This window comes from Siniperca chuatsi, linkage group LG12 (genome assembly GCF_020085105.1).
Source record: "Siniperca chuatsi isolate FFG_IHB_CAS linkage group LG12, ASM2008510v1, whole genome shotgun sequence".
Lineage (NCBI taxonomy): Eukaryota > Metazoa > Chordata > Actinopteri > Centrarchiformes > Sinipercidae > Siniperca > Siniperca chuatsi.
The window spans coordinates 7,131,516-7,152,294 of record NC_058053.1 but is presented as its reverse complement, the minus strand read 5'-3'; the positions used below and the strand labels follow the sequence as shown (position 1 = coordinate 7,152,294).

Here is a 20,779-nt window from a genome sequence, read left to right as displayed (position 1 = left end):
TGCTGAAAGGTCAGTGAGGAAATAAGCAAACTCAGCTAATGCTACTACTAAAGGTGCCCTGTGGACTTTTCTTGTAAACAAATAAAGTTTCTCTTTACATTCAGTGTTGCTCACCAAAATGCATTGTGTGTATGCTTTAGGTCTAACACACGGGTTAAATGCATAAAACATTAGCAAAACCGATTTTCTAAAACATTTGAATCCTGCATTGTTTACATTCATGTTCAGTTGCTAGCAGTCTTATTCTTCCCTGTCTTTGCTGCCGCATTACAACATTTCTTGTCGTAATACTGCGGTCTGTAGCTTAGTGGAATAGCGTGAAACCATTGGCAGGCATGTGTATTGCTTCACCCGCGTGCATGTACGTCCTCGTATGAGAACAAACAAAACAGGGACCCACACGGAAAAACATTGCACCATACTGCTACTAGTGGTCAAACACTCATATAATAATGCTAATAATTGTGCTAAAATATCCACCAAAGCCAAAGCCCTACAATACTAAAAATTCCCCAACAAAGTAATTGCTATACTTAAACATAGATGTCAGCTGTGTGATTTTAGAAGACATAAATATAGATAAAGATTATGTTTCCACTGTAAACATTCCAATAATCACTTTTAATGACGTGAAAGTCTACTGCTTTGTTAGCTAAAATATTAGGTCTGGTATTATTCTGTAGTAGGGATGCGTAAAGACCTACAATCACCGAACTGAGTCTTTTGTGAATGCAGACCAGGGTTTAAACTGTGATAGCAGTCTAGTAGGTCTATGAGTCAAACAAGGGTTTAATTGTGCGTTTTTTGTACTTTTTATACACTGGCTCAGCTCCTCCTATCTAACAAAGTCATGGCACAGTTAGATAACCATAAAGTGATAGTTTATTTATAACTATGTTGGGCTTTTACTTTATGTATCTGGGTTAGATCCCAGTAATTACAGCTCTACTGCAGAGACAGAAAGAACGAGAGAGTAAACAACAAACAGGGAAAGAGAGAAAAATAGAAAAAGAGAGGATTGAGAGGGAAGCTGTGTGTTGAAATCTTGACCAAATGAGTTTCTTTCTTTCTTTCTTTTGTCCTGCTGTGTCTTTTGCACCACAGTGCTTAATAATTTCTTTTCCATCTATCACTGGCCTTATTTCCATCTTTCTATCTCCATCTCCTCCTGTCCTACTCTAACTTTCTCTATCTTCTTCTATCACACAGTCACTCTTTTTATTACTTTCTTCCTCCTTTATGTTCCCCAAGTTTCCGTCCTGCCCTTACTATAATTCTTGTTCCTTCTTTCCCTCAATCTTTGCCACTCCCTCTTATTTTCCTCTGTTTCTTTCGGTCCCATTTTCTCCCTCTCAATCTCAGCTATATTCCCCTCCTCTATCCCTCTTTTACTCCCTCCTAGCACAAGCTTCCCAGCTTTCCATCGTCTTTCTCAAACATTAAACGGTTGTTGGCAGTGCCACTGATTGATCATGTGGCAACCTATTAGTCCACAGGCCAGCTCCTATAGCCTGTAAGGCAATCTGAAATATGGAACAGTTTTTCCTGTGGCTGCTTAGAAAGCACAATACAAACACATCACATAAACACAATAGCTATTCAATTACTTACACACCTTGGGTTGAGATTTCTAATAAAGCTTGTTGTCTTTTTATGCTTTCCTCAAATGATGTATATTCTATTTTGGAACAAAGCGCTTCCATCAGCTTGGAAATGTACTGTCAAGATCCATGTCTGTGTGTGTTCACATGCCTTACTGACCAACACATCAAGGAAATGTGATGTCATCTTGTGGTTTCCTGTGTTTGTCACGTTGTCACATTTGTCGAAGTTCATCTAATTACTCCTTTACACTCTTCTGGCCAGCTGTACAGCACAATAACATACCCACCTGCTCCTACCTCTCCAAGTGTGGTATCTGCGCACTCTGTGAGCCTGATATGTCTTATAAAGCCTTGAAGACTTGTACCACTTTCATAGGTGAATAGCTAGTCAAAAGAGCACAAAATACAGCTTCTCAAGTAAGGTTGTGTGGAGCAGCCATTTATGACCAAGACATTCAAGAGTCAATACCATTGAAAGTAGAGCAGAAAAGGATCGGCCTTGAACCCTCATTCTTTCTAAATGTTAAAATGCTGCTAAAGGTCACAGAAGGGCAGAGGATCTTTGCAGTTTTCCTTAGAGAGAGAAAAAAGGGAGATAGAGGAGAAGAGGGGTAAAAAGAGAAAGAAAACTAGAAAGGTTGGCAGAAACAGGATGAAAGATATATGAGTAGATAGAGAGGACTTTGACTTTTATCTTGCTTTATTAAAACATGTCCACCAGAGGAAAACTCTGGCACTCCAGAAACTAAGGCACTCCCCGACACGCTGGACGGCTTGATAGAATCAAACCATCTTATTCTATGCCCGCATAGAATATATTGGATCTAGTTATGCCAATAACAAAAAAAGGGGGCAAAGAGGGAGTGATATAGTGAGAAAGCACATAAAAAGGAGGTAAAGCAAGCAGAGGGTAAGGAAACAAGCTGATGGAACGTAAAAGATAAAAGATGGAGGATGGCGAGAGTGAGAGAGAAAGAGAAAGTAGGGCACAGGCGGGAGGAAACGGCACGCTGGTCTTCTTTAAAGTTGAGCCATCACAACCACTAAATCCCCAACGCTGCCTGCCAGGACTCATGCTGCCTCGTCCCCTGGTACCATCGCACCTTTCAGAGCTTCACTCCACACCTCCATATCCATTTGTCTCTCTCTGGTCCCTCTGTTTTCTTTTACTAAGTTGTCTCCTCTTCAGCGCACAGCCTCTCCACTTTCCTTTCTTTTTTAGCCCTCTCCATGCTGTGTGGTGGCAGAAGAGGGAAGCGTTGCATTAATTTATTAATTTCCTAACCCAGTGACCCATCCTCTGGAGGCTGCAGTTATGACTGGCCTGCCTACACTTCCCTGCACTGCCGTCCCTCTGTTCTCTCGTTCCTTCTTTTTTGGCTCGCAGCTGTCTCCCTCAGTTTCAGTGGTTCATGTTTTTGTGGGTCATCTTCTGTTCAAGTCTCTATGTTCAAACTCTTTGTCTCTGTCCAACAATGTTCACACACACACGCACAGAAAAACATTCTCCATTTTTCTACTTCGTAGAGTTTCCATGCCTCCTTGCACTGAATGGAAAATATGAATCAACAACAGGAATGCCATTCACAAACTAAAAGCAATCCATCCCCTAGGTGCTGTATTAATTCATGGCAGTGTTCATATTACAGTTTCACTGCAGTTTCATATGAAGAACTTAAAGAATGAAGATCCTAAAATACTTTTGATATTTCCCCCATAAACGTATCCTTTCATCATCATCATCATCATCATCATAACTATTTCTCATCTGGCTCAAAGTAATTCCAAAGCTGCATAAAATGATTTTTTTACCATGGAAACAACCTGGGAAGACAACACACTGACATATTTTCACTTGAGAGCGGTGAGCGTGAACTGAAACAGTAAAGTTACAGGCAGCAAAAGCAAAACTAATGAGCGAGAAGAGGCTATAAAACTCTTTAGAGCTAAGGAGAACTATAAGTATTTAAATGCTGTGTAGCTGACTGAATAAACTAGTGAAGGTGACATATTTGGATATTTTTGGCTAGTTCAAAATCTGTTTTCTTGATGGTTTATTATTTTATATAAAACGTTATATAAAACACCATACATTATATTTTATGAATATTTCTTCAAATAAAACTAGTTTTATTTGTTTTAGATTAGAAAAGGGGGCTTTTGACCTAATGTTGTGTTATATGTGTACAAGAACTTTTACAAATGCTCACACCTCCCTCCCTGTTTCCTTGTAGTCCCTTTCTTTGGTAGTTTCTAAGTGTGAATCCCTGCAGCTGAAAGTTCGTGCTTAGTCGGCACATCGAGGATGAGACAAAAGGTTTGAATAGATTTGGGACACATCGTGACTTGAAGCTGATGCTTAGCCAGGATGACAAAGCAACATCTTATGTTGCACACACAACCGTACAGTGCATGGTAGACATCCTCTATATGAGACGACAACAAATTGTGTGTTGAAACTGTTGCTACATACTTTCACATCATCAGAGGGATCACTGAGGTCCAGTCCGGTATGTAGTTTAAAAAACCTCCAAAAATGCATCACCAGTTTTTTGCCACATTTTGGACAAGAAATGTGTCTTCCATGCTCCTCCTGTTTATTTTGTAGTTTATATTGCTAAAATTGTTTTGAATTGCTCCAACAAACCCAACTGACATAACACAAGTGATGAACCAACAGTGCTTCTTTGTATTACACTATGGATGGCATCAAACCACATTTTCTGAATAAAAAGCATTAAAGTGCAACCCCGCTCCACCAGAGAACAATAACACTGTTGGTTTTATTGCCGTGATTCATTCGTTTGCTTTTCTGGACAGCTGATCTTCATCAGGTCAATGTGGGAATGTTTTTTTGACTAGCCCTGAATCTTTGAAGAAAAAAATCTATAATCATCACGAAATGTAAATAATTTAAATCCCGACCAGCCCCAACCCTTGCTGCTGCCTGTGTGTGGATGTAGAGAGACTGAGCGGGTCTGGGTAACGTCCTCTTATATACAAGCTCAGTCAGTCCATCTGCAGCCCTCTTTTGGCATGGGCGCACGGCGTGCAATGCTGCTACTGCCTGGCTGTCGAGCTCACACAGCAGCACTAACACTTCACCAAAAAGGTCTAGTATAAAAAAAAGTCCCACTAGTGACTGTACTGCCCCTAGATTTGAGAACCACTGATTTATTGACTAATGTAGCTATGCAAACCCTACCTACATGATATCTGTGATATCTGCTGCTGGTGCATTCGGATCATTTTGTCGGTGAGCGTGGCTCTACTGTCGTCAGGCCGCTGGTTTATTTTATTTGTACAACACAAAGAGCCAAACATTACAGCAGTCAAATGAAAATGTAAAAACAATAAAAAAAGAACAGTAGCTATTAAACACTGCTGCCATGGGTTTGAGAATTCTCAGCTAAACTGCAGATATCCATTTTGTCCAGAACAGCATTACTATTAAAAATTTAATTTCAAATGAAATGTAATGCGTGCAGTAGTCAAACATCCATCCATCCATTTTCTACCGCTTAGTCCCGTTAGGGGTCGCGGGTGACTGGAGCCTATCCCAGTGACTTTGGGCCTTAGGCAGGGTACACCCTGGACAGTGGCCAACTCGTCGCAGGGCTAACACAGACACAGACAAGGACAGACAACCATTCACTCTCACATTCATTCAATACGGGCAATTTAGAGTTATCAATTAACCTACACATGCATGTCTTTGGACGGTGGGAGGAAGCCGGAGAACCCAGAGAGAACCCACGGTAACACGGGGAGGACATGCAGACTCCACCCAGAGAGATTGTGTGACGTTGGTCTGGTCCGGGAATCGATCCCACGAACCCACGATCTCCTTATTGGGAGGCAGGAGCTTTAGCCGCTCTGCCACCGTGCACCCGCTGCAGTAGTCAAACAATGCAGTAAAATGAAATGAAATTCAGGCAGTAGTGTACCAGGCAGAACAGCAGGGACCACAACATTTTTTTTGGCGCAGCTTAAATCAACTCCTAGAAACGCCCCTGGGTACATGCGCTTTGTCATCATACTGCTGACAAACATGTGTGATCTGTTTATAACATGCTGATTTCACATTAGTGACACATTACGTGGCAGACATTAAATTTTCCTTACTTTTATAACTGAATAAAATGACTTCTTTAAAAATTACTACACACGCAATGAGGCTTGTTGGACACACTGGAAGAATCCATTGAAAATGCGTCCTTTATGCACTGTTAGCTGTGGAATCAAATAGCTCCTTGTTTTTTCATCAGTGTTTTGTCATGTGCCGCTTTGTGAGTTACATGGACATTTGGTATTTACATCTGTCTTTGCTCAGAATACCACTAAATTCAAATAAATATTAGCATTTCAGATAAACAAATATTGTGTTAAAACCTTCAATCTATCAAATATCTGCTTTTATCCTGCAGATCCATGTATATAAGCTGAAAATGTGTATTTCATTTGAATTTATGGTTTGAATGTTTGAATAAAAAGCAGAATTTGAGATCTTTGACCTCAAATATACAGAAAACATTACAATACTTTAGCGACTGTTTTTTACCTTTGTTAAACAATGAAACTCAGACCATCTGTATTTATTCCAACTCCATATTGTAAGAGAGAGGTTTGTAAAACTGACTACATGTTTGCACCACTACACCACTACTAGAACAGACGTCTAGATGACAACATCTCCTCTGACTCAACAGGGAAGTGTGAAATAAACTGTCTTGTCACTACTGGATAGCACAAACACTGTTAACAAACGTTACTGTATAGCACTTTAGCACATGATGCATGCCTATGAATGAGAATTTGAAATGCTTACTGAAAGCTGCCACAGCCAGTATGAGTGTGACCACGATGGAGACAGAGGAGACCCAGAGTGCCTTCTTCCTGTAGCTCTGAGCCTCATGGGGCTTCAGCCGCATGCTGCTCTCAAGGAGACCTGCAGTGAGACACACAAACACTGTTACAAGGACAATTCCTTCTTTCTTCTTGTCTGTGTTTAGTACGGTTCATTTATAGATAGGAATGCTATTCTCTTAAATCTTGAATAATCAGTACTCCGTTCATTGAAAAAAAAAAAGTTGGAAGTACAAGCTTGTGTACTCATTTAGGAATCCCACAGAGCACTGCTGTAAGAAACACTGAGCTAAACATTCTGTTGCCCATGCTCAACGTGGTTTAAATTCAGCATTTTGAATCAGTAATTAAATTTAGGATTTTGGATCAATGCCACAACAATGGTGTGTTGTTTAGGTCATGACTATCCTGACAAAGTTTTACCTAAGTAAGACCAGCCAATGAGGCTAATGGTATATGGTGTCATTCGAAACAACATACAAAACTTACCAACAAAACACACTACAATGGCCATAACATAGCACCCTGAAACGATCCATGAGACTACCTTGTTTTTACATTTCATAGCATTTAGGTTGTAGTTAAAAGTACATTTTCAAAAGAAAACACACTGCTTGAACCAACGACTTATCCTAGTCCTCCAGTCTGTTTAACATTGTATGAAACTTCTCTCAATTATCCCCAATCCAAAGGGAGGTCAGAGGTCAGGCTCTGCAGGACACATGCTCAATGAACTGTTCATAGAAAAGTGTTCATCCACTACAAGAGGCCCAATAGACCTATGAATGAATATCTATTACTACTTTGAGCATTAATGGAGCTGTTTCTTCCACCTTCTATGCATCCTTCCTGTTAGATAATCCTCCACCCTCCAAGAGAGCACTGGGCCATTGTGGATTTACACTGAGGGACGCAAAACATTGTGTAATGCCTGGGGACGCTTGTTATACTGCAGATTACAGGTCATGAGTGAAGCATAGCTCAGGGGCAGCTTGTTAAGCTAACTTTCTTTACTGACCTTCACAGACTTAAATAGAACTTCAAGAGCAGCCACAGTACACCTGTATCGCTCCACCATGCTGAGCACTCACAGCTACAGAGTACATGAACTGTGTAAAGTAGCTAGTCCCTCAAACTAATACAAAGCAATTAGGAAATAACCTATTCAGAAAATGACCAACGTAACCAACCCAAGGATATCAAGTTCACAAAATATGTCAACAAAAATCAATCTTTTGTTACATTTGATTGTGAGAACCAGAAAAGGCTGTCGTTGTTAAGCAACCTTAATAGCTTTTTAAGGCACAGTTTTCTTCTAAGAGACTAAACAGAGACGGTGTTAAAGCAGAACACTCGGTATAACAATCCACATACATTTCCTAGTGGAAAGAGAAGTCTTTGCCTGAAGTCACAGACAAAACAGCCCAGATTCTGAACTGCCTGAAGCTGTTCCATTGTCATGAAGCATGAGGCTGGCTCTGCAGATTCATGCAATATTTATAAACCTGAACTTTTACAATCCAAAACAACTTTTAAAGCTATCAGTTGTCATTTTATCCAGAAATTTGTCGTACAAAGACACAGAGGGTGTTTCCTTTTCAGACTGCAAGTTTGGCCACAAAAGCAGACAAATAATGGGAGCTAATGAAGGGGAAAACAAGGCTCTTTTAACCGTTGAACCTACGGAACCAAATGTTTTGGACACAATTCAGTAATCATATTTGGAAGTTACTTGAATTTTTTCCTTTAGGAGTAGACTATCTGTACTCAAAGGGAAAATGATAGAATTTCTAAGTCTTTGTCTTTCTTTTGCTGGGTTCTATTTTAGTAAGGCTTTTATATATAAAAAGGAATTTATATGCCTTTGTGTTTGAATGGAATTTTTATCGAGGAAATTTATTTGTCTTTTGGAAATTGAGACATTTTTTGTTTATACAATCCCTGCTTTGGGGGAATTTTCTCTCACTGGCACAGATGAACAAAGCTTCAACAGTGATAAAGTGTCATTGCAGTGGGAGAGTTGCGCTTTATGCAAGACTGTGCACCAAAACTCGAAAATGCTTCCACAAAGTAGACCTTCAACTCTTCCGTGGTCCTTCCTTTTTTTTTTAAATGCACTGAATTTCTTTGAATATTGCAGAAACCTTCACTCTCTGTCTCTTATTTGAAAAACTGGGTCATTTTTGTGGTAAATATTTAATTGTAAATAATTTGTCAGGGTACCACGATGCTTCATTTGCAGGAAACCTGGAATTACTGACTGTAGGTCTGCCCAAACTCATTCCAATCAGCTAATCACTCTTGAACCTTGAATTTTGTAACTTGAACCCTGATCAGTATTACCCTAAGTTATGACACCCAATTCAAAATCAACTGTTGCTGTACATTTGACACAAGTTCACTTTGTGATCAACAACCTGACACTGAGCAACTAAACCTACAAAGCATATGTAGGTTTAGTTGACTTACAGTCTCAGAACTATCACTGTAAATGGCAACATGACTGTAGGCCAAGAAGACATCTGTGTGTGTGTTTGCGTCACAGAGGGGGAATCATTCCAGAAACAACTGCTGATAGAGAGCTGATAAAGTCAGCATTCTGTTAGGAATTTGAAGTCTCCGAGCCCAAGCTGAGATGAGCTAAGAGACTTTACAGTAAAAATTCTGATATTCTATTTTCTCTGACTAGACAGAGCCAAAGAAGACATTGTAAAATTGTACTGAGTAGTACTCCCCATGACTTGAGAACTGACCTTTACGAGACCCCTTTAAGTTTGAAAATATGAGATGTTTGTTTTTTACAGTATCCTTACCCTTTGTCTAAGTTAATTTTGTACAAAATACAATCTTGTATCCCATGTGACAATAACTACCCTTTTATCAATGGTATAATCACACTAAATCTGTCACCTTTTTTTAATGTTTGCATTTCTTCCCTTTTTTCTCACAATGTGGGATGACCAGTTCAACCTGCATGCAGTCCTTGTTGTTGTTAACACCCACTGTTTATCTGGTGTGGGTGACAGAAGGAGACGGAGCATCAGAGGGAACTGGTGCTAATAGGACCAGCTTCCCACCAGTGAACACTGTTTTTGATGGACAGCCAGACCCTTGCACTCCAAGCAATGTACTACTGCAACTGACTTTATTTTAGTTCTGGCAATTTGTATCTAGAACTGTCAGAAACTACTTTGTATCCAATACATAAAAGTAAAAAGGTACACGTCTGGGGCCCCTTATGTTCCTGTTATGATGTATCTAAACACTTTAAGCCTCTTGTAGCTTTACTAAGAAAACTTTTATGAAGAGTTCAACATGACATTTTCAGTATGTTGTATATTTAGTAATCCTGCATCCATAATGTATTATATTCAGTGCCATTCTCATATTGAATTCATTAAAACATGCACATTTTGTTGAAAATGAAGGGATAACATCAGACAAAGACCCTTTTAATCATTAAGCACATGTTAAGGCACAAACCCATTCACTCCTTGACGTGAAATCACTTAATCTGGCTGTAGTTGATTTCTTTGAAGATAGGAAATCAAAGAAATCACATGGCTTGTGCTTAAAGGGAGCTGAAAATCATCTGGAAGGCCCCCGTCAGGGCCAAAAGCAAGATCAATTTGCTGTGGCAAATTAAGTCACACTGTGCAACGTTGTGTTATGCACTCATGTAAATGACTCCCAATGTGTGTTTGTCTGTGTAAAAAGCCTTCTCAAGATCACTTCTTTGCTCTGGTCATTCAACATCTATATTTAAATCTCAAGTTTGTCATTGTTTGGCTCTGACAGGTTCATAATCAAAATATCCATCATGCTATTCAAGATTACATTTTTATGTATAGCTGCACATACAAAAACTCAGTCCCTAAAATTGCACATACAGGGCGCAATAGAAGCTACTCAAAAAAACTTTGGAAATATAAATAATACTATGGTGTCCAAGTTTTATACTTGGTTGAAAAACTGAAAGGACATACATGTTGTTTGTATTAGTTTACTAAACTAGCTAGTCAGCGTGTGTGTGTGTTTCATGTTCTTATATCCCGGTGGAGACTTTAACCTGAATGCACACTAACCCATGGGGACTTGTGTCACTGTGCGGACAAAAATTGAGGTCTCCACGGGTAGAGACTGCTTTTTGGGGGTTAAGACTTGGTTTTAGGGTAGAGGTTACAATTAGGTTATGGTTAGGGTAAGGGTTAAGTTTAGGCATTTAGTTGTGATGGTTAAAGTTAGGGTAAGGGGCACGGAAAACATTATGTCAATAAATGTCCCCCATGGGGATAGTGAAACAAATGTGTGTGTGTGTGTGTGTGTGTGTGTGTGTGTGTGGCAGAGGGGGGAAGTGAGACAACAGAGCTTTGCTCACATGATCCCTGGCTGGGGGATCAGACAGAAGGCATGTGCTCAACATCTCGTCATACAGTACATCTCTCCGTGACACACACACAGGTTTGTGTTGGTGGGTGTGAGTGTCTCTCTCTTGACACGCTGTCACACCTTTTCTAAAAATAATTAACATCATCAAAAGGCTGATTACACACAAAAAAGCCAGGAAATGACTGAATATAATAATCTTGGTAAGGGGTGAGACATGAAATAGATAAATTAATTGCTTTTTTAAATAATCTGAAAGCCTGCTCATAATGTTGACTACCTGCCTTATTGTAATGCTATCTGACATAAATATACAATAATGTACTCATATCTTAGCATGACAGATAGCTAGATAGGTAGACAGAAACCACTGGCCTGGATAAGCATGAGCAGAAGACTGGAAAGGTTTTCTAACAGCAACGGCAGGGACATTTATGTAAATAGGAGAGAGATGAGAAAAGCAGGGGAGGGAGGTGTGAATGTGAGAAATATATTGTTCTGAAATGTGTGTGCATGATGTGTTTGTTTAATGCTTGCTTTTGCTAAACATCTATTTGAATTGCATGACTTTTAAGTAAAGTTTCCCCCTTGATGCCCGCTCATATAGCCTTTAATATCTCTGTGAGCGACCCTCATTCTTAGACAAGGTAATGACCTTTGTTTATATTACCTTACCTGGCATCACAAGCAAAGTTACACAAGTGATTACATACATTTAAAGGGGCACTTGTGATGGTTAGTACTGCTAAGCTTGTAAAAACTGTTGCATAATGACATCTATGGTTCTAGAGAAGCTTTGTCAAGACTGAGAAAATAACCCTGGTTATGTTATCAGGTTTTGTCTTGGTTTGGGTTTAGAGAAAGTCTGTGTTGAAACCTCAAAGCGTGAAGTTGGAAAAACCATGACTGTGGCTGCTTTACCGGCATGGGCGTGTGTGTTGCATTTATTCTGTTTCTCTTGGACTTCACTTTTGGATTTTGGATTATTGCTTACCCTCCTTGGACTTGTTTGCTTTTGTTGGACTGCCTTCCTGATTTTTACCGCTGCCTGCCTGAGAATCAGTGTAAGCCTTTTTTCTTTCATTAAAAGATATAAAGTGCACCTACTCTACCTGAGTGTCTGCATTTGGGTCCTACTCCTGCCTACTTGGTTCCTCGGCTTGACATTTTTTACAACAGAAAGATGGTATTATTATATTGTTGGAAATGTAGGATCCAGTGTTTTTGGAGCCTGATACAAGGGACTAAAAGTCAGGATTTGTCTGCCTCTGCTATTTTGATTTTCAATATTTTTTTAAAAATCTGTCTCCCACAAGTTCCTCTGACTTTATGGAAGTGCAACTCTAAATCACTAGAGTACCCATTTAAGGGTTCAATATTCTTCCTAAGAGTTAAAACCTGCCAACTGATCAGTGTCTTAAAGCCATTTAAAGAATAAGAACAACTTTAAATGTAGGAAGCAGACAAAAACTGTTAATCTGCATCTTTCTTCTATCATCCTTCATTCAGACATTTTCTTTATCTGTTCAGATACAAGGTGGATGCTGTAGGTTGATTCCAGCTCTTAATAATAAATAAGCCATATGCAATCAACATAGCTGTCACAACACTAAATATAATAACCATTTAAGTTTTTGTTAATTACTCAAGATATTCTCAAATATATTAGTATCATTAGGTTACTGAAAGCTACACAGTTGAATTAACATGTCAATTATCCCTTGAAATCAGATCCAGTAAACATACACAACATTAAATAAACCAACTGAAAGCCTATATAAACTAAGCAACAGGCTTAGGATTTATTGAATAACTGAGCCCCTCTTATTATCCACTGTAGAATGTGTTGTTACACAGGTTTTACGCATATTAGATGGTGAATGGGATTATATTAGTAGACAGATCACACACACATACATGCACATACAGTATGTGCTTAAGCAAATGCACACTTACAGGGTTTGTTAGGCATCCATGTGACTAGTATCAGAATCTAGCTTTGGGTCTAGCTCTGGGTGCATGTTTTAAGGAACCCCACAGGCAACTTTGTCCCCAGAGGCAATGTAATATGTAAAACTGAAATGATTTGAGGACTAGAAACAATGTAACAATGTTTTTAGCTTTGAATTCAACTTTTGCTTTACTCTAATCTGAATCCTGCTGATGTACGACCATCATAAATTATTCAAATAAGAGCTGACTAAAAATACCTGACATGGGTAATTCACATGCACATCCATAACTTTTAAAAACCAGATCCAAACATGACAGAGATAGATGAAGTTACCTTCTCCCTCCACACTGTCTGTGATTTTCATCTCCTGGCCCGTGGTGAACCTCTCAGGCTGGCTGGGGGTTTTGACTGGCTGGTGATGGTTGTTGGTGAAGCCATCCGGGGCGCACTGGCCGTTCCGCACCGTGGTCGGGCAGGGATCCACAATAGTCGGATCTGGGACGGGGTAGGACTCTTGGGTAGCCGGGTCTGTCATTGTTTTTGCAGTTATTGTTTTGTTTTCAGGCTCAAATGCAGACAAAGATGATGATGATGATGATGAAAAAAAAAGATTCACGCCGGTTCGCTAAGTGCAGCAGCCATCCAGCGCGTCCAATAAGCCACCGGTGTCGACTCAGTTGCTCGGGCGAAGGAGGGAGAGGGGGGGGGACGGCGGGAGAGAAGAGATGGCGATAAGAGAAGATGGGAGATAAAGGCTTTATCTCCCCAGCATCAGCAGCGAACCAACTCCCTCTGAATGAACTCAACACTGCGAGGATCAGATCTGCAGCCTCAATGCAAATACCCTGTCCGGCTGAGACAGTCAGAGACAGTTGAGGGTTAGATGCGGCGATGCAATAAATTGCTGAGATCTGCTGTGAATCTGGCAGGCGGTGCCAGCAAGTTTTTTTTTTTCCTCCTCCCCTTCCTCCTTATCTCCTCCTCTCAGAACTCAGCACCTAATTCCCATACAGGCCACCACATGAAATAATCAGTGACATCTATCCTCAATCACTCAAGCATTTTCTAGTTTTTCTGGAAATTTCCTTTGATTTACCGTATGTATGAAACAAAACTGTAGTGGCTCTTTTGAGCGGTTATATATCAACCAACATTTAAAGTAGAAAGTGAATGTTATATTGTGTCTATGAATTACCCTAATTTTGTCAGTCTGATGCTCATTCTAATTTTAAATGATGATTAGTTTAGTTTACATCTTTCTTGATGGTGCCTTGCCACTGTCGCCAAAGTGCTTGCTCTTGGTGGGAATTATTGGGTCTCTGTAAATAATATTATAGTACGGTCTAGACCTGCTCTAGTCTATATGAAAAGTGCAATGAGATAACTTATGTTATGAATTGGCGCTATATAAATAACAATGACTTGAATTTGCCCTCAAATCGCCTCATTGACCCATGGTTATCAAATGATCAAACCCCATGGAAATCAGTTAAGATTATTGTCACACCTTAAAGGTCCTGTGTGTAACATTTCGGAGGATTCTGTCCTGAAGCTCAGTGAGTTCACAAGACCACGACAATTAGCCACCAGGTGGCGCCGAAATGCAGGCTTATGAGCAGTTGAGGAAATGAAATAATAACAAACAAGAAGAAACATTTCTGTAAAATATCAGTCAGCTTGACACTTATTGGCTCTACATTCTGTAAGTCAGTGATTTACAACTGTGCAGCAGCCTATAGTCACACAACTGCAAGCAAAAGCCAGGCGTAGGTAATGTAGGCCCTAACTGCATCATCTTGCAACATCCCAACATGCACCTATCATAAACAAAAGTGTAAGCACAAAACTCTGACTCAGCATAACACAGGCAGCACCTGCACAGATATGCTGCTTTAAACTGTTGTGTGTGTGTGTGTGTGTGTGTGTGTGTGGTGTAAATAATGTAGTGTAAGCCTTTAATATCCTTTAATGGATCAGAATATCAACTATTAACAATGTCAAATAGCCTACACAGACTAATGATTACTTTCTACTTGTTTTATTGACTACATAGGCTTAGGTAATAAATGACCAGGGTGTCCCAGCAGCAGCCACTCACCTGTCGGTCATTGGTTTCTGGCTGAGGGCGGAGAGTGAATTTGCTGGATTTGCACTCAGTTACTCCTACAAGAGTTCTCGGGCAGCAGAAATCTGTTTTCACGAGGGTAATCACAAGGATGAAGGTTGACATTCATAATCATATTTTACCAAAGGAGTGGCCCGATTTGAAGCAGGTAGGCACCGAGAGACACAAGCTCATTAAGGATCTGAGAGGTTTTTATAACAGCCTGGAGCCTCAGCGTGAGTAAATCCACACAATCCATAGGCTAGATCTCATTTTGTGTGGTTGAGTGGGTTTAAAAAAACCCATCTTTCTTTGTATCAGTTCTGTTGCAGGCAGAGCTTCAGCTTGAATGCTATTAAAAGTCAGTAAAATAAAGTACAGACTTTTCCCATTGGCGTGTCAGCAGGGAGTTTAACAGCTCACTCCATAAATCGGTGTTCTCTAGATGGTTAAACTCTAATCAATAGGTGGCTTTGGCCTTGCTCTTCCCTGTCCTATCTGTTCCTGCTCTTATGTCTGCGTCACTATAGAGGCCTGGCCTTAGCTAATGATTTCCCATGTTTAGTGCTGGACAGGATAGATGGTCTGCAGACTGGTGCCGTCACCCTCCCACAATCTTCCTTTCTTTCTTCTTCTTTCTATTTTGAGTTGTGAAGTAGCTTCTCTGCTACTTGGGATGTCTGGCTTTAAATGCATGCAAGCTGAGATTTTTTGGCACAAATCAAAATGTAGTGTGTTACACTGAAATAATACTGTATTTCACCACTTTTACATACTATTTGATAAAGCAATTGAAGGCCTATATAAGCATAAATGACAAGTTTAGGACCTATTCAACAAGTCTCCATTTATTGTATCACTGAGGCCCTCTTATTGTCCAGATTATGTGATGAATCGGATTATATTGGTTGATAAAGTGGTAAAAATCAGTGCACACAGAGGTTATTAAACCCTTGTGTTCTGTTCACATTAGCTTTTCTAACTTATTGTTTGGGTTACAATAATAATAATTTTTCCCATTAAACATATCTTTCTTTTCTTCCGACTGTATGAAAACTTTTCCCTTTGCACAAACTGGGCTATTCCATTTGTTTGCCAAAAGGTTATTCACAGACAAAAAGTGTAGTGACTTTACTTATGTTTGGTGTCAATTAGACACCAGAGATGTCTAAAGGAAGTCCAGATAGACTTATATTAGGATTTGGAAGGAGTATGAGCAGCTCCCATAAAATTGAGAAAACTCATGAAGTATCAAGTTGATGACACAATATTAAGTGTGGTTTTTGAGCCTGGTCTCTCAGGACCCCAAACAGCAAATTAGGGTTAACTTCTTATAAACTCCAGTGTTGAACATGTATGCATACATTTCATTTAAAGCAGGCTTTCATTGAAATAACCACTTGAAGACAGAGATACACTTTTAAAAGAAGGGCGCAAAACCCATCTTGCATTTTGAAAAAGCTGAAGCTTCTCTGTGTACACAGAACTGCAGATCTGTAGGGATATGAAATGGGACTTCACTGGCTGTATTGCTCATGTAGATTATTTGCGACTTCATCTGTATGCAAAAGAGTCAACAGCCTCAGATGGCATTCACTTTGAGTTATCCAGCGTGTTGGAGTGGATAGCCCTCTAGGATGAAGATTGAACCCTCGCAGATGGGATAACACAATCAATATAGGCTTTTCCACAGCAGGACGCGTGGGGGATACCAAACTATGCCCACATTTATAAAGAGATTTTACATCTAAATTAAATACACCAGATGTGTAATCTAATGCATAATACCTGTTTTTTTTAGTAGTGATTCTTTAAAAACCCTAATCCCTCTTTTGCATGTGTTTCAGAGGTATGGATATGATGGGTTTGTCCAGCTTCACCACTGCAAGGTGAGTTTTGTTTACAGGAGCCCTTACAACTGTAGTACTGCATACTATGCTAGGGCCACCGCAGGTTCCTCCTGGCTGCACTCCACCCTGTGGGCCTGTCAGGCTAGTCCTCGCCATGTGAGCAGCTGCACAACTCAGCACGCTGCCACTGCATCAGCGGAGAGATTCACTTCAAATACCGCCGCAACACAGCAGAACACTGAGCAGCCTGGCAGCTGTGTATAGTCAATGCAACTTTTTGCTGCAGACGTACGTTGAGCTTTTGCCATCAGCAAACTGCACATAAGGACCAATAGTCAAATGTGTCACGTTGATGCATTCAAACAGAAGCCATGTCTGGTGATGAACATCTGTTTAGGTCCCAATGTTAAAACAAGGTCTATTAGGACTCCAAGTCACTTTGTAACACAGTGTAGATGCACCCAAGATTAGAGATGTTTAATTACAGCCATTAACAGGGGAGAAAACACTGTCCAGATGCTGCTTGTATATCTGCATTTAAATATACATCGACAACATTTTCAAAGACATTTCATCTTTCTTGAAATTTTAATGCCAGGTGTAAAAAGTTTACATCTCATATCTTTTCCACGTAACTTTATGAATCAGCAATCTGCTGCCATCATGTGGTTGTATTTTGAAGTGTTATGAAATCCAAACCTCACATAATCTCATGAACTTGAAAAGTGTAAACTTAATTAGTGAAACGACCAAGAACAAGAACAATAAATCTGCCAAGGTGCCCAGACTCTATTACGGGGAGATGAGGAACTTGTCATATCAATTAGGAATGTGACTTGTGTTAATGTTTCAGGGTGAAGCAGAGATGATGAAGGATGGGAAACTGTTCCGAGTGATTCAAGAAAACTGCTGGGATGCAAACGCACGCATAAGGGACATGGATCAGCATGGTATATGCACAGACACGAAAGACAGCAACAAATATTACAGTGTTTTATCTTATTGATGCCTAAAATGGATGTTTCTGTTTATGACCTTCAGGTGTCACAGTTCAAGCCCTTTCTACTGTTCCTGTGATGTTCAGTTACTGGGTAAGTGCACACTAAGTCTGAGCAACTTGGATCAAAAACAATGCAGCTATTATGTTTTATTTCTGGGTGCTTAAGACCTGAAACATTGTGTCGTTTACTGTGAGCTGCATTCCTGTTGAAAAGGACAAGGAGCAAATAAAATATTAGGCTTTTGTGCAATACCACAGTGCCTTATATGCAAAGCTTCTTAACTGTCTTCTTCAGCCACAGAAGCATCAACACCAAGGTGAAGAATGTATGTATCAAATTTAATTTCAGCTTTCACAGATATATTTACCTATTTTAATTGTATTTTTGGATTACAGGCTAAACCTCATGACACACTGGATCTCTGTGTCCTTTTAAATGACAATTTGGCCCAGACAGTGCGTAGCCACCCCAAGAGGTTTGTGGGCCTGGGCACTCTGCCCATGCAAGCCCCCAACTTAGCCGTGCTTGAGATGAAGCGCTGCGTGAAGGAGCTGGGCTTCCCTGGGGTGCAGATTGGCTCACATATCAACAACTGGGACCTCAACGCCTCTGAACTCTGTCCTTTCTATGCTGTGAGACACTGAATATTGCAGTACATGAATATATGATAACATAATGTTCCTGGTGACAGTAGTTGCAAATGTACCTGTACATGTTTACACTTCACTGGTTTGACTAATTTCATACTGAAGAGGATGACATTCCTTTGCATTCAGAGCTCAAGTTCTCATTCATGGAGAAATGCTGATCTTGCAGTGTGTCTTCCATGCAGGCAGCTGAGGAGTTGGGCTGCTCCATATTTGTCCACCCGTGGGACATGCAGACAGATGGAAGGATGGCTAAGTATTGGCTGCCGTGGCTGGTGGGTGAGTGAGACGGAGTAGGAACAGGAGATATTGAATATCCACCCTGGTCTAGTCAACAGAAAATAAAAAACACTTTTCTTGTGAAAATACAATCACTTTTTGACTGAAATTGATCCATGTTTAAATATCTGTGCATAACAAATCAAACCAATAGCAAAACTTATATCCACTATTTCCTGAAATGATTGATGAGGCCATCAAAACCAAATCATTGTGTTTTCCCATGTGTTTAAACTCCCACATTGGTGTTGATTTTCTTTGAGTATTGTAGCTTTCACCTCATATTTCATGCATTGTGATAATGGCCAGTGGTTAGCAATAATGCTCTTCTTTGGTTTTTGATTTTGCTTCTGCCACTTAGTATATTATACAGATATTGTCTTATAATAACAAGACATTTATTTAAAGCACAGTTTGAAAAGAAACATTATGTTTTATTGTCTTCTCCATCACAAAGGCATGCCATCAGAGACAGCCATGGCTATTTGCTCAATGATATTTGGAGGTGTCTTCGAGAGATTTCCTAAATTGAAAGTCTGCTTTGCACATGGAGGTATAGACCAAATGTTGCTGATACATTTCAGTTGAAGTACATTAAAGTCACAGCAGAATAATATAAGCACTAAGGTGTCAACTTCAACGTATTCTTATTTCATGCTCAATTACAGATGCAGTGAGCCGCTGTATGTTGTTGTTTGACCTGTATTGCTTTTGTGGTTACAGGTGGCTCTTTTCCATTCACCGTTGGTAGAATTGAACACGGCCACAAAGTCCGCCCTGACCTGTGTGCAGTGGACAATAAGATCAGTCCAAAAAAATACCTCGGTTCTTTCTACACCGACTCCCTAGTTCATGATCCCATCGCCCTGAAGCTACTCATTGATGTTATTGGAAAAGTGAGCTTGAATTCATCATTCATTCATTCATCACACACACACACACACACACACACACACACACACACACACACACACACACACACACACACACACACACACACACACAGCATGGAGAGTGTGTGGGTAGTTTGGACACACATAAGCAGTTCTTTCTGTAAAACCACTTTAACCTTGGAGACAAAAACTTTGTACTCGAGCTCATTAAAATAGCACAGTGCTCTTCTGATGTGTGGAAGCACTCTGATGCTTCAGAATGGTTCCACTAATGACAGTAACTATTCCTGCTTTCATCAGTTTGACAGAGATACTGTGAATGTTTATATCTGCACATGTTCACAACATGTTCAACACTACAATAGTTTTCTATGTTAACATGCATGTATTTCTCTTTCAGGATAAAGTGATGCTGGGAACAGATTATCCATTCCCGCTGGGTGAGCTGCAGCCTGGATCACTGATTGAGTCAATGGATGAATTTGATGACACACTAAAGGTTACAATAATTTCCTCTCCTTCATTTAGACAATGCATTTACCTCAGTATTGCTGTCATGAATTGACCCTATAACACATAGCCAGGTAGAAAAGTTGTATTAGCAGCAGTGCAAAGGACACAATACAAATAGTCTTTGGTAGAATGTTAGAAGCCATCCCAAACATTTTGATGTCAAGAAATGTCTTTGATTCTGCTAGCTTTCAAAATGTAATTGTGGAAATTAAAATTAATTAAAATTGAATATGTATGTCCAATCCAGAATTCAATATGGTGTGTGCTCTTGTTTTGCAGGATAAATTGCTTGCTGGAAATGCACTGGAGTTTTTGGGCCTGAAACGAGGGCAATTTGAGTAACATGAAAATCTGAGACGCAACTGCTACACCCAGTGATTCAGTGCAAATGCTTTATTTAAATATTCATATTTGAATGATTAAAAAATAATTTTGGATCAGTGTATAGTAGATACAACCAATGTTATTGTTGTTTGATACAATAAAGTAAGTTATAATAAGTAATTAAGTATTTTACTCTCAATTATCTCAATTAAGTACCTCTGAGAAGGGAAAATGGAGGCTGTTATTGCTAATGTGCAAGAGTGGCATGTGATCACTCTAAATTACACTTGTGTTTTACAATCAGATTTTATATTGTAATTGTAAATATAATGTTCTTTCCATCTCCATTAGAAGTCAT

At 39.7% G+C, this 20,779-nt stretch overlaps 2 protein-coding genes across 2 annotated transcripts in view; one reads left to right on the top strand and one right to left on the bottom strand.

The window, feature by feature from the left end:
- The window catches only part of LOC122885260 (transmembrane protein 163-like), a 63,557-nt gene extending 49,799 nt beyond the window's left edge, over window positions 1–13,758 (bottom strand). Inside the window, exons 1-2 of the mRNA XM_044216103.1 lie at window positions 13,144–13,758; window positions 6,433–6,552 (exon numbers count right to left, since the gene is read on the bottom strand). Coding sequence (XP_044072038.1) covers window positions 6,433–6,552; window positions 13,144–13,345 — 322 coding nt within the window. The 5' untranslated portion in view covers window positions 13,346–13,758. The remainder of the gene's footprint in view (window positions 1–6,432; window positions 6,553–13,143) is intronic.
- Window positions 13,759–14,928: 1,170 nt separating this feature from the next.
- Window positions 14,929–20,601, top strand: acmsd (aminocarboxymuconate semialdehyde decarboxylase). Its single transcript, XM_044216102.1, has 10 exons — window positions 14,929–15,083; window positions 16,762–16,803; window positions 17,618–17,714; window positions 17,806–17,855; window positions 18,161–18,397; window positions 18,598–18,691; window positions 19,149–19,244; window positions 19,415–19,587; window positions 19,985–20,083; window positions 20,377–20,601. The coding sequence occupies exons 1-10, from the start codon at window positions 15,027–15,029 to the stop codon at window positions 20,437–20,439; spliced, it is 1,008 nt and encodes a 335-aa protein (XP_044072037.1). The 5' UTR covers window positions 14,929–15,026; the 3' UTR covers window positions 20,440–20,601.
- The last annotated feature ends 178 nt before the right edge of the window (window positions 20,602–20,779 follow it).

Coding starts and splice junctions, on each gene's coding strand:
- acmsd (XM_044216102.1), top strand. CDS start 15,027: ATGAAGGTTGACATTCATAATCATATTTTACCAAAGGAGTGGCCCGAT. Junction 16,804..17,617: donor TCCAGCTTCACCACTGCAAG/GTGAGTTTTGTT, acceptor TTAATGTTTCAG/GGTGAAGCAGAGATGATGAA. Junction 18,692..19,148: donor TTGGCTGCCGTGGCTGGTGG/GTGAGTGAGACG, acceptor TCCATCACAAAG/GCATGCCATCAGAGACAGCC.